The following is a 24,106-nucleotide window of genomic DNA, read 5'->3' on the forward strand; positions in this document are numbered from 1 at the left end:
AATCAAACACGTCCATGGAATGCTCGACGAATCAAACACGTCCATGGAACGCTCGACGAATCAAACACGTCCTCCAAATGTCGTCCACCGGCGCCCCGAGGGGATTAAAATTACGAATCCGCATCGCTCGACCCCGCGCGCGCGCGCGCGATGTCGCGACGACCGAGCGAGGGCGCGAACCCGCTGTGGGAGACGCTGCGGCGAAGCGTGACCTCGCCCGCGTCCGCGGCGTCGTCGAGGGAGCGAACGCGGGCGCGAACGCCGGACGAGAGGGAGGATCAACGCGCGCGCGCATCGGGACGGTACGACGCGATCGACGAGCGGTCGGGCGATGTGGGGGAGGAACGATCGAGGATGACGCGCGTCGCGCGGGGTGGAGGGGTGGCGCGACGAACGGAGCGATCGCCGGCGAGGAGCGAGACGAGCGAGCGGTATTACGACCGGGACAGCCGGGACGGCGGAGGCGGACGGCGTCTGGAGCGGGATCGAACGCCGCCGTCGAGGTATGATGACGCGCGAGGGATGCGCGCGACGTCGTTGAGAGGTGCCGGGATCGAGCGAGGGCCCGATGGGGAGACGTTCGACGCCGGGTACTACAAGCAACGCGTGGCTCGTTTGGAGGAGAAAGTCGCGAAGGAACAGCAAAAGGTGAAATCGACGGTGAAGTACTACGAGGAACAGTTCGAGGTGCAGGCGAAAAAGCTCGCTGAGAAGCACGAGGAGGAGCTCAGGGGGGCGAGCGAGGAGGCGGTGAAGCTCAGAACGCAGGTGGAGTGGCTGAACAAGGCGCAAGAGTCGCTCAAGGCTGAACGGGCGGCGCGAGAAGAGTTGGAGCAAGAGGTCCGCGCGTTGCGTTTGAAGGCTGAGGCCTCCTCGACCTCGGACGCCGAGGCTGAGATCGTGTCTCTCAAACAAGCGAACGAAGAGGCGATGAAACGCGTCCAGGCGGCCGAGGAGGAGTTGAAAGGGGTGCGGGAAAAGGCGTTTTCCGCCGAAGCCAAGATGGGAAACGCTGATCCCGCCGAGATTTCGCTCTTACAGACGCAATTGGACAACGAGAAGGAACAGCGCTCAATCGCAGAGGCGAACCTCGAGAGCTTAAAGCAGCAGGCCATCGATCCAGTAGAAATGAACTTGTTGAAGAAGCAGCTCAGCGAGACGGAGACAAAGGTTGCGAATCTTCAAGGCGAGCTCGAGCGCGCCAAGGAAGATAAGGAGGCGGCTGATCACGTCAGGCAAAGATTAGACGTCACCGAAAAGCTCGTCTACGAGCTTAAGGCCAAGGCTCTTCGGGTCGATGAACTCGAGCGCACAAGTATGGACGCGGCGAAGGACAAAGAACAGCTGCGCAAGGCATACGACAAGATTCAGGATTTGACAAGCAAGTTGCTCTCTATGACGAGCGAGAAGGACGTACTGGTGTGTCAAAGCGCTCAGCAGGTGCACGTGGAGGCACAGCTCGAACAGACTAGAACTGAGCTGACCCGCATGAAGAACGAAGTGCACATAGCAAACGTGGACAGATCGAACACCGAGATGAACTTTAAAAACGTCGTGGACGACATCGCTCGCGCTCTGCGCGAATACGTCATGAGCGCTATACGCTGGGAAGGGCGCATGTTGAATGAAATCAATGAAGCCCACGAAGAGCACGCGGAAGTCCGACGCCAGACAATGAATCTGGTACAGGTCGCTGAAGCTGACGCACAGCGAGTACTTCGGGAGTCCATCACCGCAGTGAACGACGCTCGTCACGCCTTACAAGAGACCCATAGGCGTACCGAAGACATCATTGAAGATGCTATTCGCTCTGAACGTCTTTGGCATTCCGAAGAAACGAAGACCATGCGCATCGAACTTGTCGAGGCGGAGCGAAGAGTGTCCAATGCAAACACTCAGATCGACGACTTGTCTGAACAGTTGCGCCAAATGCGCATCGATTTACACTTGGCCAAAGATGCTCACGCTGCACTGGCCGCAACGAGCTCGGTACCTTCCATGGTGGACACGGCACGAGATTATGGAAGCGACGATGCGCGCTCCAGCGGCGAAAACAAGGATGCAGAGAAAATGCGCCAAGAGTTGCGCGTTACTCAGTTCCAGCTGCTTGCACTCAAGGCTCGTCTCCAATTTCAGATTGATCCCGAGGTAAGAGATCTCGAAGAGAAACTGCAATTTATGCGAGAAGAGCGCGACGATGTGCCAGAGATTATTGCAGCTCGCGGATTTGACTTGGCAGAGGTTACAGCGCTTCAGGACGAGCTTGAGCGGTGCAAAGCTCAAATCGAGAGGCTCGAGTCCGAGAAAAAGAACCGTACCGCATCGCTGAGAGAAGACTATCTTGAGCAAGCTCTCGCGGATGCTCGATCAGAGCTCGCGGCGAGGGAACAGTCTCTTCTAAAACTACGAAAAGAGCAATTAAACGCGCTCGATGAGGCTACTGAAGACATGGAGTCGCACGTGCGAATCAAGATGACTGAATTGCGCGAAGAGCTCATACTTGCCCAGGCACAGCGAGAGCAGTCACGTGATGAGTTGAATCGGGCTCAGGACGAGCTCGTCATCGCTCGCAGCGAACGTGACGACGCGATCACGAATGTGCAGTCCATGCAAGAAGAACTCGCAGAGATGCGCCAAACCATTTCCGAGATGACATCGTCGCGAAGTGAAATCATGACGGTTGGAAAGGAAGAGGTTCGACTGCGCGAGGACGAGTTGGATGCGGTTCGCAGAGAGCTTAGTAACATTCGATCTCAAAAGGACGACGCTCAGTACGCCCTCGATGAAATGAAGAGTCGACTCCTCGACACCGAGTCGAGATTGGCGGAGGTTCAGGAGAGGAAGCGACTTTTGGAGGCCGATCGATCCCACCAGTCGAAGACCGTGAACGAGCGAAACAAGCTGGAATGCAAGGTTCTCGCTCTACAGGCCGAACGCGACGAGACGCAAACGAAGCTCGAACAAGTCATCCTCTTGAGAGAGCAACTCGAAAACGAGAACAAGATTCTTCTCTCCAAGTTGGAGCAATCTGACGAGGCTCTCAAGTCAACGGTGGCGCAGAACGATTCTGAGCTGTCAGCGGCAAATCAGACCATCGCCTCGTTGAGAGAGCGAGTGGAGGAGGTCGAAAACGAACTCGTTTCGGCGCAAGATGCATTCAAGCGTGCAAGCGTCGACAGAGACGTCGCGAACAGTACGCTCGCACAAGCCCGCGAGGCTCTGGACGCACGCGAAGTCGAGCTCAAGCTCGCCGAAAAGGAGGGTATCGATAAGGAGAACCAGTGTCGAGAAGTCACGGAGGCTCTGCGTTCGACGCAGCTCGCTCATAAAGAAACTCAGAGTGAACTCGAAAAGATGGAAGCCGAACTCATCAACTTGGCCGAAGTTGTCGAGCACGGAGAAGACTCGATCGAAAAATTGAAGAGCGAAATCGAACGGAAATCGAAAGCCCTCGAACAAGCTCAAGCGCTTATGGACGAGAAAACGAAGATCTCGGTCGAGCTTGAGGCCGAGAGAGACGTGGCTAATGAATTGTTGATTGAGGTGCGGCAGTCTCTTGCAGATTCTCAGGCCGAGGTGCAGGTGCGCACGAACAAAATCATGGACTTGACATTGCAGCGTGATAGACTGACCGAGGAGAACGAGAGGAATTCGAACGAGTTGAAGCTCAGCGAGGCGTATTTGCAAAATGCGACCGCGGCGGTTGAGAAGCATCGCGTCGAACGGGATGGGTTGGCTCGCGCTCTCGAAGAGTCAAATGACATGGTGCAAGCGGCAGAGGCTCAGCTCCAAGCTATGTCGGCGCAGCTCGCCGAACTATACCAAGAAGTCGAGGAGTATAGAAGCATGGAGACTACCGAGAATGCGGAGCTCAAGGAGACGCAGGACGCGTTGGACGCGGTTCTAGAAAAGTTCCAACTCTTGCGAGATCATCACGAAGACCTCAAGGCTGAGGTGAGCACAGCGCTTGACGCTCGAGAGCGCGACAAGGTGGAACATAGGAACATGATAGCACAACTCAACAGCGATTACGAAGATCGTCTTTCAACTTTACAGCTCAGTTCCAACTCGGATAAGGGTGCTCTGCTTGTCGAGCTTCTCGACATCCTCAGCGATGTCGTGTCGGCGAACGAAGACGCACAGCTCGCTGGAGACGACACCGAGGCGAGAACAGAGGCACAGTACGCTAAGAAGGACGCTCCTCCGCCGAACGAGGAAGCCGTCGCAGCTCTTACGCGCATAAAGTCCTCGCTTGAGTCATACAAGCGCCAAATCCGTGAAAACATGGGCCCGAAGGATGACGTCGCGATGGAAGCCGTTCGAACAAGTCTACGTCTCCGCGTCTTCGTTCTCGAGAGTCTCATGGATCTGGTCTCACAACGCTCTCGAGTCGGCGCGTACAAGGGCCAAACCGAGGCAGCGACACGTGCAGAGGCTTTCATGGGCGCCAACGTTCGAACGGAGGATCCACCCGATCAGGACGTCGTCAAGAAGCGCTCGCTCCTCGGCTTTGCCCCCAATGTTAACATCGGTCTCAAACTATTCGGCCCGAAGCATCGGTGACGGATTACGCAATGTAAAAGCGCATTATATTACTGAACCGCGACGACGAGCAGACGCGACGACGCGCTCTCGTCCAGGAACAGTCACCCGCGTCCGCGCGCGCGCGGTCGGACGCCATCCGCGATGACCGCACACGCGGGTGTCTTCGAGCCGCCGCCGCCGCCTCCTCGCGTCCCGACCGCACGCCGCGACGACGCCTTGCGCGACGACGACGAGACGTTGTGACCTGGTGGAAGACCGCGCGTAGACCTCATTCTCGGCATCGACGATGCCCAAGTCCAAGCGCGCGCGCGTGGTGTCGCTCACGAAGACGAAGAAGAAGGACCGCGAGTGGAAGTCCTCAATCATCGACCGCGCGCGAGACGCCCTGGAGCTTCGAGCGTCGGCGTACGTGTTCAAGTACACGTGCATGCGAAACGGGACGTTTAAGGAGATGCGACAGGCGTGCGAGGAGACGACGACGTTCTTCGTCGGCTCGAACGCGGTGTTGCGAGTGGCGCTCGGGAAGGACTCGGAGAGCGAGAGCAAGGAGAACGCGAGCGAGTTAGGAAAACGCGTGCGAGGGGACTGTGGGGTGATGTTCACGGATTTGAGTAAGGAGGATGTTGAAGCGACGTTTGATCGGTTCGCGGTGTCGGATTACGCGCGGACGGGACAGGTGGCGGGAGAGACGGTGACGGTGCCGGCTGGACCGGTGCGTGGCCCGAGCGGGGCGCTCATGGAGCACACGCTCGAGCCAACGCTGCGAAAGAACGGTATGCCGACGCGACTGAATCGAGGAGTGATCGAACTCGAGGCCGATCACGTTTTGTGTAGGCAAGGGCAGCACATCTCTCCGCAAGGGGCGATTTTACTCAAGATGTTTGGCCATGAGTTGGCAGAGTTCCGCTGTCGCCTTGTCGCGGGTCTCGTCGACGGCAAGGTCGAGGTGTATGAGGAAGAAGACGAGGAAGACGAGGATGATGAGCCGATGGATCGATTCGCTCACGACGGCATCACGGATTCGATGATGCTTCCTCCAGGAATAAAGTGACACTTGCATTGTGATACTACAAAATTTGACGAGACATCATAACCAATACTTTTTAACGATCTCGCTGACGAACCAATCGACGGTGAACTGCATGTGCTGTGCCCCTGGGATAAGTCTCATCTCTATGCGATTATCGCGATCGAGAGCATCCAGACCGAGCGCGGCGTAGATGCTCTCGTTTTCGTAGTATGGAATAATTTTCGTTCGGTTTGCCCCGGCGACAACTCTTGAGCCGAACCACGAGCTCTCCTTCGGGCTCACCATGTCGTCCTCTTCGAACATGAACATCACGAATCGCTCGAGCGAGGTCAACGCCTCACGATTCCTCGCGTTCTCGTTCGCCTGCCCTTCGTTATTGATCCTCGGTAGAAACTCGTTCGTGGCCAAGTATCGGTTATACCTCGCGTGCGTGGACGTATCCCTAAAATATTGCGCCTGCACCACGGTTCTCCTCGCCCACGCGCTCGCGCTTGCGTATGACGCCGCGTCGTTCATCGCTTGACAAGCCATGGACGCCCGCTCGGGATCGCCGCACCCTGGAACCGCGTCCACGCCCATGTGCTGGCCACCGAGCGTCACCAACGTTCGCACCCCGAGCTCTCGCCCACACCGCTGCACCAACGCGCGCATGAACTGTCCACCCTGCGAGAACCCGACCACGTGCACCGATCGCGCTCTCCCAATCGCATCGTCGGCTCGCATTGCGTCACACGCCGCGCCCACCTGCGCGTCCACGTCACCCGTGTATCCGCTCATTCGATCCGCTCTCGCGCTCGCACCGAACCGCAGCGATCGCGCGCACGTGGTCTCGCTCCCTAACGTCTTCACCGCGGCGTCCATCACCGCGAGCGTCCCCGAGGCGTCGCCGACGTCCCCCATGCCGTGCCAGAAAACAATCGCATTCTCTACTCGCGTCGTCGACGAATCATCGAATCGCTCCTCGCACGACGTCCCGACGCTCACGAAACCGACCTGGACGGACGACGCGCGCTTGTCGTGGATCAGCGCGATCGCGGAGGCGAACGCGCGAGCGAGTCGGCCCATGCGCGAGGCGATGTGGCGTCATCGCATTCGGTTGAGATTCAGCATCGTCTCGAGCGCGCGTCAATCGACGACGTGATTCATGGGATGCGGGACGTCTCGCGACGCGAGGGCGACGGAGACGGTGGAAACCGTTGAGACGGTGCAACCGGTCGAGGTGAAAGCGGTGGAGGCGGTGGAGACGACGGGCGAGGCGATGGATGAGAGAGACGTCAACGATGTTTCAACGACGCCCGAGCGGGAGGTTTCGGATGATGACGACGCGATGGTGATGAACGAACGCTCGCACGAATCGGTTAAACCGTCCGTAACACTAGAGACGTCTGTGGGCGAAGATTTAGGGGTACACTCGGCGCGTGAGATCGAGGAGGCGGGACAGCGTGCGGACGCGTTTGAGGCGTCGAGCGAGCGAACGGAGACGACGGAAAGAGCCGCGGTGCCGCTCGTGCGCGAGCCGACGGCCATGCGCGCATCGAGTGTGATGAAAGATGAGATCTCGACGAGGGAGGCGGCGCTGATGGCGAGATTAGATGCGTTGGAGAGTCTTACGGCTGCGGCGAGAACAAAGTGTCGGATGTACGACTTGCTCGAGGCGGAGTGCACGACGATGCGGGAGGTCATGGACGAAGTGAAACGAGACGCGAGGATGTTCTGTAGTGAGTGTGAGGCGGAGGCAGAGGAGTTTACCGAACGCGCGAGAGCAGCGGTTGCGGAAGCGCGGAGCGCACTGCGCGAGCAGACGAAACGATATGAACTAGCCATGGAGGATTTTGAGCGACAGACGAGGCATCGTGTGGCCATGGCGACGCTTCGCTCGAAGTCGGACGCCGCGCGCGCGAGATTACGAGCGAGTGAGGCCATTGAAGAGTGTGAGAGCTATCGCAAAGAGATCGAGCGCTTGCACTCAGAGCTGGAGGCGGCGCGTGACGAGATTTCTGCAGTCACACTTGCAGTTCAGCCATCCGTGAAACGCGTTGATAAAGACGACGACGTCTCGACCGTTTCGGATTTTGGGCGATGCAGCGGGATGAGATGGCAGCTGTGGGCGCTACGTTTGATTCGCGAGAGCGAGAAGAGCGTTGTGCGTGAAGCCGAGGAAAGCTTGATTGAACTCGGGCATCTTCGAGTCGAGGTCGCCGAGCTGCGCCGTCTGTCTGAGGACGACTTGACGTTCGATGAAATTAGCGCGCTACTGATCGATTCCGCGGAACATTCCGGTTTGAAACATTCTTTACGCGACGAGCCCGAGCCTTACGACTTCTACGACAGTCGCTTCATTCTGTAAAGCTATGTGTAACGCTACATTCGAGACGCCTTCACCGGTGAAAACGGCTCGCTGAATCTCCTTTCGCTATAATACGTTCTAGTCTCTCGCAAGAGCGCTTCTGACGCCGTTGTGGCTCTTGCATACGTCGTTTTCAACATTTCATCCCTCGTGAGGATATCAAATCGTGTTTGCAGACTTTCTCTGACTTGTGCGAGCGCTTCAACCTCGGCTTCCATCGTGTGCACTTCGCTCATCACAGCGCGATATTGTCGTTCATATGAGTCTGGTTCGACGACAGTTGGTCGAATGGTCACTGGCGAGCCCGCTGGAGTGAAGTAACGAGAGCCGTGAGCGATAGGACTCATCGGTTGAGCAGCTCGACCTTGGGTAAGTGTTCGTACATTTTCCTCGTATGACTTGTTGAAATCCCAATGAGCTGAAATCGGCTCTACACGCTCAACTTTTGCCACGCTCAACGAGCGCGGGACGTCGTCCGGCATTTGACCATTGGACTTCCACTTGGCAAACACTTTGCGAATCATGCATTTTCTCTTGTATTCGATTCTCAACCGACGGTACTTGAGTACCTCTACAAACTGCCTCCACGCAAAGAAAAATTTTCGTCTCGCCCTGTCTGCAAGAATATCGTGCATCTTCATCACCGTACAGTTTCTGTGAGCAGTCATTCGCCGTGAGTAATCCAGCCAAGCCACAAACGTGGGATTCCTATGAATCCGTGTGTTACGCGCCGTACCCCAACGAATGGCCATGTTCACTCGCAGCATGTCCTGCATAGAGGAATGCGTCACGCTCAGAGGCGCAACGGCGCGTTCAACGTTCTGCAGTCGACGTTCAACGACTCTGAACGATTGCAGCTGCCTCACGTAGCTCGCCCAACCATTGAAAGCTTTGAAGAGTACTCTTCGGCGCATGCGCTGTAAGCTCGTTGCTACAAGCTCTTTCTGACGTCTCAATATCACAACTTGAGAGAACCAGCCAGCAAATGTTTCACTGAGCACTCGATGACGCATGCGATGCAAGCTTTTCGTGACAAGAATAAGATGACGCTTGTGCTCTGTAGTCCGATAATACCATGCGTTGAAAGCTCGACTCATAGTTCTGTTCTGAAGCTTAGCCAACGAGGAGCTCACCAGGTGCGCAATACGTCTCTCGCTTGAGCGCTCAGCGCGAGTAGCCTCCACATATTCAAGCCAGGAATAAAACGCGTTCACTGCGAGGCGATGGCGCATTCGTTGTAAACTCTTCGTCACCAGTGCCCTATTCCGTTTACGTACTTTCACTACGTCCAACCAACCACCAAAAGCAGCAGCCAAGTGTGCGCGTTCGGCACGCTTGACAAAGATGCGCGCCATTTCAACCGTGCGACGCCTCAGATGAACGAATGATAACCATTGATCGAAGGTACGAGAGAGAGATCGCATTCGACTACGCACCACCATACGATCTGCCTTGATTTCGTTCACTTTTATGGCTTTGTTCTCACGCACACGATCTCGCCATTCCATGAAAGCATATCCCATCGTTCGTCGACTTGCGCTTCCAATAAGTTGCGCTAATTTGTTCTCCCGAAGTTTCTCACCGTTAATAATCGCAAGCCTGTGTTCTTTAGCCTCTCTGGTGACCGCTACCCACGTGCTAAATGTGCCCCTCAAGGACCTATCCCTGAATCTCTCATAAAATCGTGCTATGATTGCGTGGTATCGTTTCTTTGTGCATACCTGTTCATGCCAAGTATTGAATGCGGTGAACAGCACACGCTGCGTCAGACGGGTGAGTGCTCGATCCATTTTCCATCGCTCAATGCGCTCCTCACTAGCGCGTTGCCTCCACTTTTCGAAAGCACTCACTAAAATACGATTCTTCATCTTTGACACTACATTCCCAACCACTCGTCGATGATATCGTATCATCGTGACAGTACTCGCCCAGTCATAGAAAGCGACATGCAGACAACGATAAGTGAATCGTGAGACGGCTCGCGCCAGGAGAGCGCGCCGTCTTTTAATCTCCTGCACGCGAGCGTTCCAGCCATTGAATGCGTACTGAAGCTTGCGCTTCGACACTTTCAGCATCACCTTGCGAAGTATGCCTCGGTACACCTTTGCGTCGTGAGCTACGACCGCCCAGGTATCGAATGCAAGTCGCAGACTATTTCTCTGCATTTTCTGGGCGATGTGCGTGAGCATGCGGCGCTGCTGCGCGTATTCTTTCGTAGACTCTCTCCATCTCTCAAACGCTGACGTTAGCACACGATTTCTCATCGATGCGATGGTCTTCGCTGCCATTTGACGTTGGTGACAGGATGATGCCGCGTGATCTCTCCAAATCACAAATACACGCCTGAGACGCTCCTTCGCGGCATATTTCGCCTGCAAGTTTATGATCTTCTCCATTTTTCGCAAGTTAATTTTTGCGTTGATTGCTTCGCCGGTCGCTGCGCGCCAGGCGTTGAACGAGCGAGAGATTACCTGGTTGGATGCACGCATCAGGGTTGAACGCATCAACTCGCACTCACGTTTCCTGTTCTCAACCTCTTGCATCCATACGTTGAACGCTTTGAACAGTAGACGAGATGTCATGCGATTTAGACACCACGACAGTGTCGATCGCTGATACTTTTGGACCTCAGCGAATTTGTACCAACTCACGAATGCCGATCTCATCATTCTAGTCGACTTGATTCTGACATAGAGCTCGTATCGTTCGCCAAGAGCGTCTCGATCATGTTGCTCGATGAGACGTCTTCGTCGGCCTTGTTCGGTGATTTGCACCCACTCCCAGAATGATAACATCAATAATGCAGCCTTTGATTTTTCTTGGATTTTTTCTCGTATGCATTCAGCCTGCGAGCGCGCGTATTTCATGTGTGCGATTCCCTCGATCCAGACTCTGAACGCATGCCGAAGTCTTCGTTGCTTCCAGTGCAGAATGTACTTTTCCAAGTAAACGAGGCGCGATTGCGTTTGATCTCGCGCTTCCCTCCACGTATCGAACACAGTTTTCAACAAAATCGTCTTTCGACGATCTATGCATCGGGCGATGATTCTCCTCAGACGCTTTTGCTCGCGCACGCATTCGACCCAGCTCGCAAAGGCTCGTCTCTGAGCGCTGGCGAAAGACCACAGCATAGCTTTCTGCCCGCGCCTTCTCTCGGCTCGAGCGTCGTCCATGACCGAGCGCCACTCGACAAAAGCCTTGAACATCAATCTCGACGAGAGTCTGGCGACACTCTGACACGCCTTGGCGTGGAGTTCGCGACTTGCATGCGCCGCGCCTCGCCACGAATAAAATGCCACATAGAGCTTACGATTCGTCAACTCCAACATCATTCGATCCGCCCTTCTCCTCTTTTCGCGATCTATTTTCAGACGTTGCGCCTCGCGTTGCCAAGCACCCACGACGACGCGCGCGCGCTGCCTCTCGGACTTCCTAACGAACGTCGCTGCCGCGAGATGGCACCACTTATCTCGCGCGATACGAATCCTCCATGCGTTGAAATACTCCCAGGCAAGCTGTGCCTTCAACTTCGTGAACTTCTCATCAGCCTTGATCGCAACTATTTTAGCACGTGCGCTCATTTCTCGCCACTCTTTGAACACCCTGCGAACGATCATCACCACGCGCTCGCCACGGAACACCGCAGAGCGACGCACGAGACGACTGTGTGCTCGCGTCGCAGAGGTGTGTTTGCGCCAAGCTTCAAAAATTCTCCGAATTTTCTTCTCGTCGCTTATCGCCATGAAATGGCGAGAAAGAACTTCAAAGGCGTGCGTGCTTGTCTGGTGCTCGCGGACGATGCGCATCATGCGATCGAAACCCGCTTCGACCTCCACAGTCGACGCATCGCCGCTCAACACACGCACGCAGCGCTCTTCGCTCCCACTCGCCGTCGCCGCGGATCCAACAATCTCGATCTTGACGTCGAACGTACCCGGACACCGCCTGTTGATCAACCTGACGATCCCATGCTCGAGATCTATTGCTCTGAATTGCTCGTTCACGCCAAACTTATTTGAACAAAAAGCCAACTTGTCCAAACCACGTTTCTTTCGCTGTAACATCAACCCCGTTGGGCCGTGCGCGAAACCGTAATACGTCGTCATCGGCACGTCGTCTTCACACACCGTCTCTTCGAATACCTCGAACGTCGCAGCGGCGTCCCCGCTCTCTTCTCGAACGCCTTCATCTCGAACGCGCAGCGCGCCGCGCACAGCCCCTAAATCACATTCCTCGCTGTCCACGCTCACAAATGCGCGCAATCGCCCTGTCGACGGGTCTCTCAACCGAACGAGGACTCCCTCACGCAGTGTGTTCATTCCCACGGGCGACATCGTCGCTCGCGCGATCGTGAGCGATGGAAATCGATCGAGAAAACGCTCGCGACCGTTCCCCTGGCGACCGTTCGTTCGCCGACGGCGTCTCGCTCGTCCGCGCTCGACGCGCTCGCAGGCGTGCGTACGCGATGCCTCCTCCCTCTCACCCGTTCGTCAGCATCGCGAAGATCGTCGCGACGTCGTCGTTGTCGTCGTCGTCGTGCTGTGCGGTGTGATGGTTGCGTACGAGTAACGAACACTCGTATTGTATACATGTTACGCGCGAGTCTACGTTTCGCTCGCGCGCGGAGATAGCCCGAACGCATCGAGAGCCTGAACGAAGCTCGAGGGTGGTTCAGCGACGACGCGAACGCTGCGATCGCCCTCTGGATGTGAGAATTTGATCGAGTGCGCGTGGAGGTGGAGGGGAAGTTTGGAGGCTCCGCGGAGCGAGTCGCGCCGAAGCGCGCGCCAGACGTCGTCTCGGTCGGCAGCCGCGCTCGACGCGCGCTCGCGCTCGAGACGCTCGATCTCTGCGAATCGAGCCCGCCATGGTTTTTGCTTATCGGTGAAGCCGTATTTGTAATCGCCGACGATGGGTGAAGACAGAGCTTTCGACAGGTGCACACGAAGCTGGTGTTTGCGTCCAGTGATCGGGACAAGCTCCAGGAGCGTCGGCCCGTCGTCTCCAGCGCTTGCTAAAACTTTAAACCGAGTCGTGGCGGCCCTGGAAGAGACGTTCTCCTCTTTATTCACGCGCGCGAACTCTTGCTCGCCTGCACCGACGATGACGTCGCCATTTTGCACGTCGTACACTCGCCAACCGCCGACCAAGCGAACATTGTCGCCTCTGCCGTCGCCCTCGTCCGTGTCCGCGAGCGGGGCGTCTATCCAACCTTCGAGCGTCCCACGAGGCGGTGGATTAGCGCAAATCGCCCAATACGTGCGCTGAATCTCACTATCGTCGTACCTCGGGGCTTTGCCGAGCTCCATCTCTGCTCTAAGCACCGCCGCGAAATCCGTCTTGCTCTTTCGTTGAAACATCGCATTGAGCTTATTCGCCGCAAACGACGTCCGCGCGAGCACTAACACCCCACTAGTATCCCTATCTAATCTGTGCACAACGTACGGCGCCTCCAGGGTGTGTCGAAGATCGTACACGCTCACTTCGTTCCCGGCGCCCGGAACAGTGGCCAAACCGCTCGGCTTGTCGACAACCACCACGTGCTCGTCTCGATACCGCACCCGAGCACGCAATCCCTCACCGAGCGCCCAGTCGCGATCGCTCATAATATTTTCACCTCCACCCTGGTCTGCATCGCTCCAAGACGCCCAGTAACCGCTCGCCCCGTCGGGAACGCACAGGAACTCGCCCGGCGTCAGCGTCCGCGCTCTCGACGCTCTCCTTAAACCACGCGCGCTCTCCAATCGCCCATCCGGCACCCGCCCGTCCTCCGCCGACGTCCCAACGCGAACCCGACGATCGCGAAAGAGCTTGAACACCGCCGCACCGGCGTGCGGTCCCTTGAAATCCCTCTCACCGTCGCTCGGGACGTGTCGCAAATGTTTCCTCAACCACTGCTTCGCCGTCACCGCGTCGTCGTTCACGCGCCAATGCGGAACCGGCGGGGTGACGACGACGTACGACGTCGACGCGTACGCCTGCGTCGACGCTCGGAGGGCGTCGAGGACGACACGACGACGTGAGCGCGCGAACATTCGCCAGAGACGCGCGCGCCAAGTTTTGGCGCGAAAAAGTGCTGAATGACGACCGGCGACGCGTCCACACCGCGCGTGATCGTCCAGGGTGCGGTTGAAGGGGCGAAACACGTGTCACTGAGCAACATCTGTCACGGACGAACGTTCGATTGCGCGTTCGCGCCGAGAGAACGTTGGGAAAGCGTGAGAGGTGCTCATTTCGATGAAATCCTCGTGACGTGCGGTGAAGACGGCGCCGGACGTGTTTTCGGCGTTCGCGCGGACGATAACGATGGTATTGTAACGCTCGAACGTATGGGTGCGGCGAGGGGACACACGGAGGAGGTGGTGCGCGTGAGCTGCGCACGCGCCTCGGGACGTTTCGCCACGGGTTCAGCGGATGGAACGTGCGCGTTGTGGTCTCTCGAAGCGACGGGTGAGGTGAAAGCCGAAACGCGCTTTGAGGGGCATCCTGGGGAAGTTTACGGGATCGCTTGGTTGGGCGAAGGCACGGGCGCGGACGGTTTGGCGACGTGCAGCGAGACAGAGGTGTTCCGGTGGGATGTTGAGCGCGGGACGCTGGTCGAAAAGGCGGGAGAGAGAGAGGCGATGGATTCAGTGAGCGAGAGCGCGGCGACGCCGGAACGGTGGCGACCGGGATATTTATTCTCCATGGCGCACGGTGGGGGGATGTTGGCGTGTGGGTGCTCGGACGGGGTGGTCCGGATTTATAGCGATGGTAAGAGTAGTCGATTCGGAGCTCTTGTGGTGGAGTTACCGGTACACCCGAATGCCATCGTAGGGTCCACATGCTTCGTCGGCGATGGCGTGGGTTTGATTTCTGTAGGTCTAGATGGCACCGTCGTCATCACAGACACAAGGATGTGGAGGACGGTTCGACGAGTGACTTCAGATTCGCAGCTCACCAGCGCATGCGAGGTTGGTTCGGGAAGCGAGTGGTTCGCAATGGTCGGACGATCCGGCATTGTGCGCACACTCAGCGCTTTTGGAGACTCAAATCCGAAATGTACACTCGAGGCGAAAGATCCCGTGCCCTTGTACTGCGTCGCATCGAATGAGCGAGGTACGATGTTGGCGTGCGCAGGCGCCGGAGTACCATCCAAAACACTAGCTCTCGCATCGGCGTTCGCGACGAAGCGGCCCGATCCAAGTCGATTAGATTTATTTTACTAGTACTTGTACCGGTAGCTAGCAATACAATTTTAGTCAAACAATCCCTCTCTCTTGATGCTCGGCTTGGGTCCGCTCGAGGCCTTTGTGGAAAAGAGTTCGCTCTCTTCATCCGTGTCGGATTCGTCAAACAGAAGAGGCGACCTGGCCTTCGGTACCGCCAACGATATCGCACCCACTTCCACAGTCGGTGGCTTTGGACTCGAATCCTTTCCTGGTGTATTTTTCTTCAACGAACTAAGTGGATCTTCGATCGGTGTGGAAAACAAGTCCCCACTCGAGACACGCTTGGACGCTCCGAACAAATCGCCGTCCCCGTCGGAGTCAGAATCCGAGTCGAAAAGCCCCTTCGGCTTTTTCGCCCCTACCGGTTTCTTGGTAGTCGTCGGTATGGTGGACGGAATAGGCGACAGCGCTGCGTCCGCGCTCGTCGACGCAACACCTTCAAAGAGCCCGCCGCTCGAACGCACGTCGTCGCCAAACACGTCGTCGAGCGACAAAGCGTACGAAGGCACCGCCTTCTTCGCCGATTTCGTGAGCGACGAGAATCCCACACTCGAGAACAAATCGCGTCCGGAATCCACTGCGCCTGCGTCGCCGCCACCTAGTGCTCCAACCGCATCAGGATAGTTCTCCACATCCGCCAAGTGCTCGTCCATGTCCGAGTACTCTCCGTCGCTCGACGTCGAGCTCACGAACTCGCTAGAGATATCAGTCTCCAATGTGTCGCTCGAATCGTCGCTCACTTCGCTTGAGTCTTCGTCATCGCTCGATATGTACGTTCCCCAGCGCGCCGGATTCGGATTCTTTGCCTCAAACGGGTCCAACCCGCACGATTCGTCTCGGTAATACGCCGTCGTCCCTATCACCGCAGGTAGCGGTCGCCAATATTTATTCCCCGTGAGCGCCAATCCACCGTCTCGCGTCTCCGCCCATCGTCCGCGCGTGGCCTCCAGGGCCACGCGCGCCACGTCCGCCAAGTCACCGTAATCCAGCGCGTCCCTAGGCGTCCTCTCCGATCCATCCGCATCGCCCGCGGACGTCTCGCTCGCGACACGACCTCCATCATCATCTTCTTCACGGACGCACTGCTCCAAAAACTGCGAGTTCGCCAGAATCCTCAACGCATCGCTCGTCGTCGCCGTCTCCGTCGCCGCCCGCTCCGCGCGGCGCGCGGCATCGTCCACGCGCGCGATCGTTCGCGCGCATCGCTCCAGCGCCGCGTTCCCGAGAGTTTTCACGCATTCAATCAACTGCGATGCGGTTTAATCGTCAATCGCTCGTTCGTTCGCTCGACGGATTCGCGTCGCGGGGTCGGGCGTTTATAAAGATTCGTTCATCGAGTAGTCGACGTAAAAACTCTCGTATGCGCACCTCCCGATCATCCCCGAGCGTCCACGATCCTTTCGTCGACGCCTTGGACCGTAGACGTTCGATCGCGGACGCGCACGACGCGTCCATGCTCGCCGCGTCGACGTCTACGGTTAGATTTATGATTATTAAATTTTCCTTCCCTTCGCCTCTTCAGTCCCGGACGCGCGTCGTCGCGCGCGCGCGCGCGCGCGCGTCGTCCTCGACGCCGCGATGACGACCCCTGTGGCGGCGTACGACGCCTTGGCGAGCGGTTCCGACGCGTTCGCGCCGTGTTGCGTCCCGGAGAGCGATCGCGCGCACATCGGATACGCAGACGCCGACCGCGCCTTCGTGGGCGACGCCGACCTCGGTTTAGGGTGCGGGGCGCCGGTGACGCGCGCGATGTTGGCACAAGGCGAGGCGGTGCTCGATTTGGGCTCCGGCGGCGGGGCGGACGCGTTCTTGGCCGCGAGAGCGGTTGGAAAGTTCGGGCGGGTCACGGGCGTGGACGCGAGCGAGTCGATGATACGAAGAGCGCGCGAGCGCGCGAGAACGATGATTGGCGAGGGACGGGAGGAGATTTCGGCGGTGGAATTTCGCTTGGGGGAATTAGAGTCGATTCCGGTGGAATCCGGGACGTACGATTGCGTGATCTCGAACTGCGTCATCAACCTGTGTGGCGATAAGAGACGCGCGTTCGCCGAGGCGTTCCGAGCGCTCAAACCTGGCGGGAGATTGTGCGTATCCGACGTTCTCCGGAGACATCCCGGCGATCTACCGGAGCGATTGAGAACGAACGAAGCGCTGGCTTGCTGAGTCACGGGTGCGCATGAGGAGGACGTTTTGCGACAGATGTTGCGAGACGTCGGCTTTGTGCGTGCCGAAATCGTCGTTAAGGAGGAGAGCGCAAATTACATCAAGCACTGGATGCCGGGGAGCGGGGCGGAGGATCACGTGATTGCCGCGGATGTCCTCGCGTATAAATCGAGGACGTTCTTTGGCGCATGTGAGCGTGTCATGAAGCGAGTCTCGGACGTCGCGTACGCCGTATGGCTTGCCCAAGCGAGGCATCATGCGGAGCACACGGACACGACGCCGCGAGTCGAGGAGCCCGCGTGCTGCACCCCAGGTCCGGAAAAGAAACCGGTTCCTAAATGCTGACAATAATGTCGCCCCTTCAATTGACGCTGAAGTGGCGATGATGGACGTCGTGCGCGATTCTCGAGCGACTCGGAAAGTGAATGCGTGAAGAAGCGCGGGTAAAACGCTCCACAGGCGCACCCGACGCTTCTGATTTTTTTTCGAGGCTAGAACCAGCGTATCGACGCAAATGATCGATGTAACCTTTTACAAACAATTGTTATGACACCACATATTTTTTTCAGATTTTTTTTCTACGGTTCGACGACGTTTATCGGGCTACCAGATATGAAGGCGTGAATGTTTTCTGCCACGCAGTCAACCAAGCGCTGTCGCGTTTCCACTCGCTTCCAACCGATGTGCGGAGTCATGTAGACATTCTCCAGGGTGTAAAGCTCGCTGGTCGACGCCGGAGGTTCAACTTCCTGAACATCCAAACACGCGCCCGCAATTTTCTTCGCCTTGAGAGCCTCGATCAAGTCGCGTTCGTTTATGATGGCGCCTCTTGCGGTGTTGATGATTTTTGCTGTCGGCTTCATCAAAGAAATCGCTCGAGCGTCGATTAACCCCCGCGTCGACGGCATCAGGGGACAGTGCACGCTGATAAAATCGCTTCGTTTCATGAGCTCATCGAACGTCGTCGCCTCGTACTCCTCGCACGTCTGCGCGCTCCTGGAGAAGACCAATACCTTCATCCCGAGCGCTCTCGCGAGCTCCGCCACGCGCGAGCCGATCCCGCCCGTCCCACCGACCAACCCGATCGAGCGCCCTCTCAGCTCGAACATCTTCGGTAACCCTCCGAAATCTTCCCTGAATCCATCTCGATCGCCTCGTCGAAGCGCGCCGTATTGCTCGCACAACTCCACCGAGCTCGCCAAGACGAAAGTAATCACCAACTGCGCCACGGCGTCCGAGGAATACGACGGCACATTCGTCACCGTGATCCCCAACTCTCGCGCCCTCTCGATGTCGATGTTATTGTATCCCGTTCCCGCCTCGGCGATCATCTCGATCGTTCTCGGGAGTTTCTCCACGTCCACGAAAACCTCCTTGGTGATTAAAATTTTTCGACCGACGCACATCGCAGCGATCGCATCCGCGCTCGGCGTCGCGTCCACCCCCCTGATCTCGACCGCGTCCGCGTCTCCCCCGCACGCTCGAACGATGGAACTAAAATCGATCGCCCCGTCGAAGTTCAATCTCGACGCGTTGGCGATCACGCACGCCGTCGATGGCGTCGACATCGATCGTCGCGCCGAAAAGTGAAGCGACCGCGCGCGCGTCACCGACGACGACGGCGACGATCGCGTCCGCGTCCTCGACCGGGCGACCGCGTCGGTGATTTTTTTCCTCGACGACGCCCGCGCGCGAGCTCGCGCGCGCGCGAGGACGCGCGCGCGGTGCGCGCCGAGAAGGTGGTGCGTGAAGACGGAACGTCCGAGCCGCTCGCGGTCGTCACTCGCCGCGGGCATGGATTCGCCCGCGTTCGCGACGTTCCGCGCGCGCGTGCTCGGCGATGCGGACGACGACGACGCCGCTGCGTCGAGATCGGACGACGCGGCGACGACGGCGGTGGACGCGTCGGGGGCGCGCGAGGAGCGCGTCGGAGGTGGAAGCGGGTCCGGGATCATAGGCCTGGGACGGTTCCATCGCGTTCGGGATTACATCGAGCATTACTTGATGCTGAGCGATCGAACGCTGATGGAGGATTACGTGGTGTACTGTCTGCACGAGTGCGAGCGCGCGCGAGACGCGGGGGACGTGGAGCGGGAGTTTTGGTTTTACGGAGAGTTGGTGCGGAGCGACGGGAGCGAGGCGAGGAAGTGCGCGAGACGAGGTGAGCAGGCGCATCGAGAGTGCGGATGGGTTTCGGAGTTGGTCGATCAGCGATTGACTCGAACGTTGGCGTTAGCGCGAGAGGTGGAGACGGAGGAGGGGTGGGCGTGCGCTCGCGCGCACGTCATCGCCGCTGAGCACTACTGCTACTTCAAGGAGGATCGAGAGGCGGCGCTTGAGCACGCCGGGATGGCGCTGCGAACGGCGAAGCGGGCAAAAGCGAGGACCTCGGAAATAGTTCTGTGCGAGATCGATGCGATTCGGGTGATGCGATCGACACAGTCGATGGAAGGAAACATGTACGAAGCTGTCGCGCTCGGCTCTCGAGTCGTCGCCATGGCGCGAGAAGAGTACCACTCAACGAATGAAACGCGCTCGCACGAGGACACGATAGAGCGGACCACGTGGTTCGTCGAGCTGTTGTATGAGCACGCGATGACGCTGAGAGGATGGCGCGAGCGATCGGCGCGTCCGCTCACCGCTCCTGAGCTAGAGAGGTACGCCGCGGATGTGTTGAAGGAGGCAAAGACAGTGCTGGAGAGTTATTGGACTAGGACTGGGACGTCGTGGCGAGACAACGCGACGTCGCGCAAGCAGTATATCGGCATTCTCTGCCATCTCGCAGACTTGTGCGAAAATCACCTGGACTCGTCACACATCGTCGTGGAGAAGATGGACGCTGAGGCGTTCAATGCCAAGTCTCAGCGTCTGCACCGCGCGCTCGCCGCGGGCTATCGCGTCCTCGCCTCCACCGTGGATCCGGGCATCTTTGAATCGCCGTGCATATTTTGTGGTCTGACTCTCTCTCCAGCGGATGTCCAGGACATCATAGGCACGAACTCCTTTGAGGATGTCGAGCCGATGTGGGGCAAAATCGAGCTCGTGTCGCTCGCGTGCGAGAGCTGGCACCACGTGCACTCCAGCTGTCGCACGCGCGCCGTGGAGGCCGACGAAGCCTACGCTGACCGCGCCCTCGAACGTGGTCTCCCGTGTCGATACTGCACGAACGCCCGCGAGATCGAGCGCACGCGCGCGCGCGTTCGGAGACGCCCCGTCCGTGTGTCGAAGAGCCCCTAGCATGACAGGTGGCATCATTGGATCGCATTTGACACTTGTATGTATACCACAGTACGTAGCTCAAAGTCGATCTCCACTTTTTCGATGCGGGCTCGGATTCGAGATCTAAAACCTCGAGTCCTGATTCGAAAGGACCCCCCTCGATGGAAATCTTTTTGAAAGCTCATGCTGACGCGGTGCCCGCGCGGTTTGGACCCCTCGCGCCGACGCGCTCGAGCTCTCACACGCCGACGTGCGCGGCGTCGAGGAGCGCACGCGTTCGTTTAACGCGCACGCGAGATCTGGTCGACGATTGATCGCGAAGGAATCCGTGAAGCGTGCGTAGAGCGCGCGAGGGGAAGACCGACCACGGGCTCGGGGCTTGGAGGACAATTGTGGATTCTCGTCCGCGTACGAGCATCGCGACGCTCGTTTTCGGCGTATTAACGCGGGAATACGCTTCGTAAAAAGTCTTCGATCGATTCGTCTCGAGTGCGATGTCGTTGGCGAGCGTGTTCGGGCGTCCGGCTGACGTTTCGGGCGCGGACGTGGGACGGCGGGCGGGCGGTGATTCCACGTCCAGTCCGAACGACCTGAGCGCGGTGTTCGAGATCGCGGCCGGGATGCCGTTCGCGACCAAGGAACAGATTGGAGACGGGCTGCAGGCGCTGAGTGAGGCGTGGCCGGTGGTGTTCGCGACGCTTGTCGCGGTGTTCTACGTCGCGTGGCATCCTAGAATCGGGTCACTCGCCAGGGGGGTCCGGGCACAGGTCTTAGGGAGCGGATGGAACGGGGCGCAGTGGTACTGGACCACGGTGAGCACTATGGTGACGGTGCGCTCTATTTTGATCTGGTTGGCGCACAGGAACGTGGTGGTGAGACGAGCGGTCGAGTTCGCGGGACTCGCCATGGCGCTGGACGCCAGACGAGGACGCAAGCGTTCAGGAGATAAGGAGAAGGAAAAAGCGCGACGATGTCATTCGGACAAGTACGCATCGATGGGACAAGAACCGACCACGTTTCCGAGCGGGGTAACGGACGTGGTGCAGCCTGCGGATTACGAACGGTTCAAGTCGCGCGTCGCGTGCCTTCCAGGAAGCTTGCCCACCGAAGAAACCGGAGAGTGGCAAGCGGTGATGGAGAGGACCGACGAGGCGACCCAGTGTCATTACAAAGCCTGGAGGCATATTTTGCCGTACGGTGGCACGGAATATCTCTCTCGAAGCGTGTTCGAAAACGCCACTGCGGAGGAAATTTGTGACTTTTACAACTCCGACATCACTCGGGACAAGTGGGACGCGTTGCTCTTAAAGCAACACCCCATCGAAAAGGATCCTCGCACGGGTGCGGAGATCTTGTTCTGGGAGCGTCAACTTCCAGTCATTAGCAATCGCGATTATGTCTTTAGCCGACGTACGTGGAAGGATGGTGACTACTACTTCACCATCACCAGGGGTATGCATCATCCAAAGCACCCAGAGAGCTCCAAAGTCATCAGAGTGGATCCGTATTTCAGCGCTTGGCGCATGCGAACTATTCCAGGCAAAGAACCGGGGACGTTCGCCGGTGAATGCATTTTACTTCACTTTGAGGAGCAAAAAGTCCAGCAGGATATTGCACGAATGGCTGTGCGTCACGGAATGTGGGGCGTGGTGAGAAATCTGTGCCGAGGCTTCCGTGACTTCCAAAACGAGCGTAATCAAGACGAGGCGATGCAAGACGCTGGTGGCGTAAGCGCGCGACGATATGTCGATTTGAGCAAAATGCCAAGTGGCTTGAAGAAGCGCCTGAAGAAAGCTATTGGTTTCGCGTTTCCCGTCCTCCTGGGCGTCCTGCTCGCGCAGCAAGGTACGGGCAACGTCTTTGACGTCGTGACGCACGCTCGACGTGGTTTCATCATTGTGTCTCACCGTCGTCGCGCTTTAAAGGCGATCAAAACCGTTGGCGTCGTCGCCGCCGCAAAGGTTGCGGAGCGCGTAGCCGAGGACGACGCGGAGGACGACAGCATCACTCTTCAGCACGTGTAACTGTAGCGCTTCGAGTAGAGGCGCTCTAATACAAAGAAAAGAGAGCTTGCACTATTAGCCGCATTACCGTACGTATTGACAATAACATCTATCGCACTTTGAACATCAATCACTAGAGAGAAAGTCGCACTTGCGCTCAACGATGGCTATGAGCTCGTCCAGATCCGTGCAGTCCTCCAACGCTCTACGACGCTGGCGTGCCATTCCCTCGAGCGTGTTGAGCAACCGCGGCGCTGTCGTGAAAACGATTTCGTTCTCTTCATCACCCTCCACGGCCTCACCGTCCGCGGGCGGTGTGATCGCGTCCTCCACCGCCGCCTCTCGATTTGCGCCCGGAGGAAACGTCAACAAAACCTCCGCTATTCGCTGCTCCGGCGCGACCGACTTCAGTGCCTCGAACTCCGTGGAACCGATGGACACGCGTCCGGCGATCTCCATGATTGCGTTTCTTCGCGCCTCGACGTTCAGCGCTAGCTGCTTCGTGGCGTTCTCCTCCCCGGTCGTCGCGAGCGAGCCCGTCATCGCGCGCCACCGCAGTCGCACCTCCTCGTCCTGAGCTGCCGTCAAGCCGCTCTCCGACGACCCCTCCCCCGTGAGAACATCATTCGTACCTCCCGGAAGCGCCAATTCCGCGCTCGAGACGATCTCATCCAGGCTGTAGTCTCCCAGCGCCGCCGTCGCCGCGACGGCTTCGTCTAGCGCGCGCGCCCCGTCGACGTCCCCGCCTCGCGTTCTCTCCTCGATCGCGCCTTCCGCCGCGTCGTAGAACGACATCGTGAGATGCTCTCTCTCCGCCCGCACCGCCGCGGCGAACGCGTCGCGATCACCGGCGACGTAGAGCTTTTCGAGTCGTTCCAAGAGCTCGCGCGCCGCCGAACTCGAGCCCCCGTCGCCCATCCGTGGTCCCACGACGCGTCCCCCCCCGCGCGTCGCCCGCGGTCGCGCGCGAACCCACCGCGCGCGCGACGTCGCGACCGGTCTCGACGCGGCGTACATCCGTCGCGAGACGACGCGCGAGGCGCGATCGATCCACCGCGTCGACGCACGCCTTTCGCGCGTCACCGGTCGACACCTTTCGATGGTTTTCGCATGTCACCTTTCGACGCACCTTTCGATGTCCACGCGTCGACGTCCACGCGTGGGCGACCGGTGTACACGTTCGCGACGAACGACGACGGACATCTCACGGTCGCACGACGGGTACTCGACGTTCGCACGACGCGTGCTCGACGGTCGACCCACAGGTGCTCGACGTCTCGCACGACGGTGGACCACGTCGTGCGAGACGTCGAGCACCTCGGGCGTCGCCCGTGGGATCTCCGTCGTCGTTCGTCGCGAACGTGTACACCGGTCGCCCACGCGTGGACGTCGACGCGTGGACATCGACAGGTGATTCGAAAGGTGAAATGCGAAAACCATCGAAAGGCGTCGACCGGTGACGCGCGACCGGCGTCGACGCGCTCGACCGATCGCGACGCCCGGCGTCCCGACCACCGCGCGATCGCGACCGGTCGGTCGGTCGACCGACGTCTCGCGCGCGACGGTCCGCGCGCGACGGCATCCGCGC

General features: G+C 58.4%; 12 protein-coding genes across 12 annotated transcripts; 6 read left to right on the top strand and 6 right to left on the bottom strand.

Moving 5' to 3' along the window:
- Positions 1 to 150: 150 nt before the first annotated feature.
- OT_ostta17g00630 (unnamed product) lies at positions 151 to 4,563 on the top strand (the record flags this gene model as incomplete). Its single annotated transcript, XM_022983991.1, has 2 exons — positions 151 to 3,582; positions 3,667 to 4,563. The coding sequence occupies 2 exons, from the start codon at positions 151 to 153 to the stop codon at positions 4,561 to 4,563; spliced, it is 4,329 nt and encodes a 1,442-aa protein (XP_022840428.1).
- A 268-nt stretch (positions 4,564 to 4,831) lies between these two features.
- Positions 4,832 to 5,596, top strand: OT_ostta17g00640 (Ribosomal protein L10/acidic P0; the record flags this gene model as incomplete). The annotated part of the gene is made up of 1 exon (XM_003083781.1): positions 4,832 to 5,596. The coding sequence occupies one exon, from the start codon at positions 4,832 to 4,834 to the stop codon at positions 5,594 to 5,596; it is 765 nt and encodes a 254-aa protein (XP_003083829.1).
- Positions 5,597 to 5,632: 36 nt separating this feature from the next.
- Positions 5,633 to 6,640, bottom strand: OT_ostta17g00650 (Palmitoyl protein thioesterase; the record flags this gene model as incomplete). The annotated part of the gene is made up of 1 exon (XM_022984004.1): positions 5,633 to 6,640. The coding sequence occupies one exon, from the start codon at positions 6,638 to 6,640 to the stop codon at positions 5,633 to 5,635; it is 1,008 nt and encodes a 335-aa protein (XP_022840429.1).
- Positions 6,641 to 6,719: 79 nt separating this feature from the next.
- OT_ostta17g00660 (unnamed product) lies at positions 6,720 to 7,922 on the top strand (the record flags this gene model as incomplete). The annotated part of the gene is made up of 1 exon (XM_003083783.2): positions 6,720 to 7,922. The coding sequence occupies one exon, from the start codon at positions 6,720 to 6,722 to the stop codon at positions 7,920 to 7,922; it is 1,203 nt and encodes a 400-aa protein (XP_003083831.2).
- Positions 7,923 to 7,936: 14 nt separating this feature from the next.
- OT_ostta17g00670 (Sfi1 spindle body) lies at positions 7,937 to 12,256 on the bottom strand (the record flags this gene model as incomplete). Its single annotated transcript, XM_022984012.1, has 1 exon — positions 7,937 to 12,256. One exon carries the CDS (start codon positions 12,254 to 12,256, stop codon positions 7,937 to 7,939), a length of 4,320 nt encoding a protein of 1,439 aa, XP_022840430.1.
- A 270-nt stretch (positions 12,257 to 12,526) lies between these two features.
- OT_ostta17g00680 (Pseudouridine synthase, RluC/RluD, conserved site) lies at positions 12,527 to 13,957 on the bottom strand (the record flags this gene model as incomplete). Its single annotated transcript, XM_003083785.1, has 1 exon — positions 12,527 to 13,957. One exon carries the CDS (start codon positions 13,955 to 13,957, stop codon positions 12,527 to 12,529), a length of 1,431 nt encoding a protein of 476 aa, XP_003083833.1.
- A 45-nt stretch (positions 13,958 to 14,002) lies between these two features.
- OT_ostta17g00690 (WD40 repeat) lies at positions 14,003 to 15,130 on the top strand (the record flags this gene model as incomplete). The annotated part of the gene is made up of 1 exon (XM_003083786.1): positions 14,003 to 15,130. The coding sequence occupies one exon, from the start codon at positions 14,003 to 14,005 to the stop codon at positions 15,128 to 15,130; it is 1,128 nt and encodes a 375-aa protein (XP_003083834.1).
- A 29-nt stretch (positions 15,131 to 15,159) lies between these two features.
- OT_ostta17g00700 (unnamed product) lies at positions 15,160 to 16,588 on the bottom strand (the record flags this gene model as incomplete). Its single annotated transcript, XM_022984027.1, has 2 exons — positions 15,160 to 16,380; positions 16,502 to 16,588. 2 exons carry the CDS (start codon positions 16,586 to 16,588, stop codon positions 15,160 to 15,162), a joined length of 1,308 nt encoding a protein of 435 aa, XP_022840431.1.
- Positions 16,589 to 17,874: 1,286 nt separating this feature from the next.
- On the bottom strand, positions 17,875 to 18,864 carry OT_ostta17g00720 (D-isomer specific 2-hydroxyacid dehydrogenase,NAD-binding; the record flags this gene model as incomplete). The annotated part of the gene is made up of 1 exon (XM_003083789.2): positions 17,875 to 18,864. The coding sequence occupies one exon, from the start codon at positions 18,862 to 18,864 to the stop codon at positions 17,875 to 17,877; it is 990 nt and encodes a 329-aa protein (XP_003083837.2).
- A 226-nt stretch (positions 18,865 to 19,090) lies between these two features.
- Positions 19,091 to 20,533, top strand: OT_ostta17g00730 (unnamed product; the record flags this gene model as incomplete). Its single annotated transcript, XM_003083790.1, has 1 exon — positions 19,091 to 20,533. The coding sequence occupies one exon, from the start codon at positions 19,091 to 19,093 to the stop codon at positions 20,531 to 20,533; it is 1,443 nt and encodes a 480-aa protein (XP_003083838.1).
- Positions 20,534 to 21,009: 476 nt separating this feature from the next.
- OT_ostta17g00740 (START-like domain) lies at positions 21,010 to 22,539 on the top strand (the record flags this gene model as incomplete). Its single annotated transcript, XM_003083792.1, has 1 exon — positions 21,010 to 22,539. One exon carries the CDS (start codon positions 21,010 to 21,012, stop codon positions 22,537 to 22,539), a length of 1,530 nt encoding a protein of 509 aa, XP_003083840.1.
- A 105-nt stretch (positions 22,540 to 22,644) lies between these two features.
- Positions 22,645 to 23,436, bottom strand: OT_ostta17g00750 (unnamed product; the record flags this gene model as incomplete). The annotated part of the gene is made up of 1 exon (XM_003083793.1): positions 22,645 to 23,436. The coding sequence occupies one exon, from the start codon at positions 23,434 to 23,436 to the stop codon at positions 22,645 to 22,647; it is 792 nt and encodes a 263-aa protein (XP_003083841.1).
- Positions 23,437 to 24,106: the final 670 nt, after the last annotated feature.

Source organism: Ostreococcus tauri (genome assembly GCF_000214015.3).
Source record: "Ostreococcus tauri WGS project CAID00000000 data, contig chromosome 17, whole genome shotgun sequence".
Taxonomy (NCBI): Eukaryota; Viridiplantae; Chlorophyta; class Mamiellophyceae; order Mamiellales; family Bathycoccaceae; genus Ostreococcus; species Ostreococcus tauri.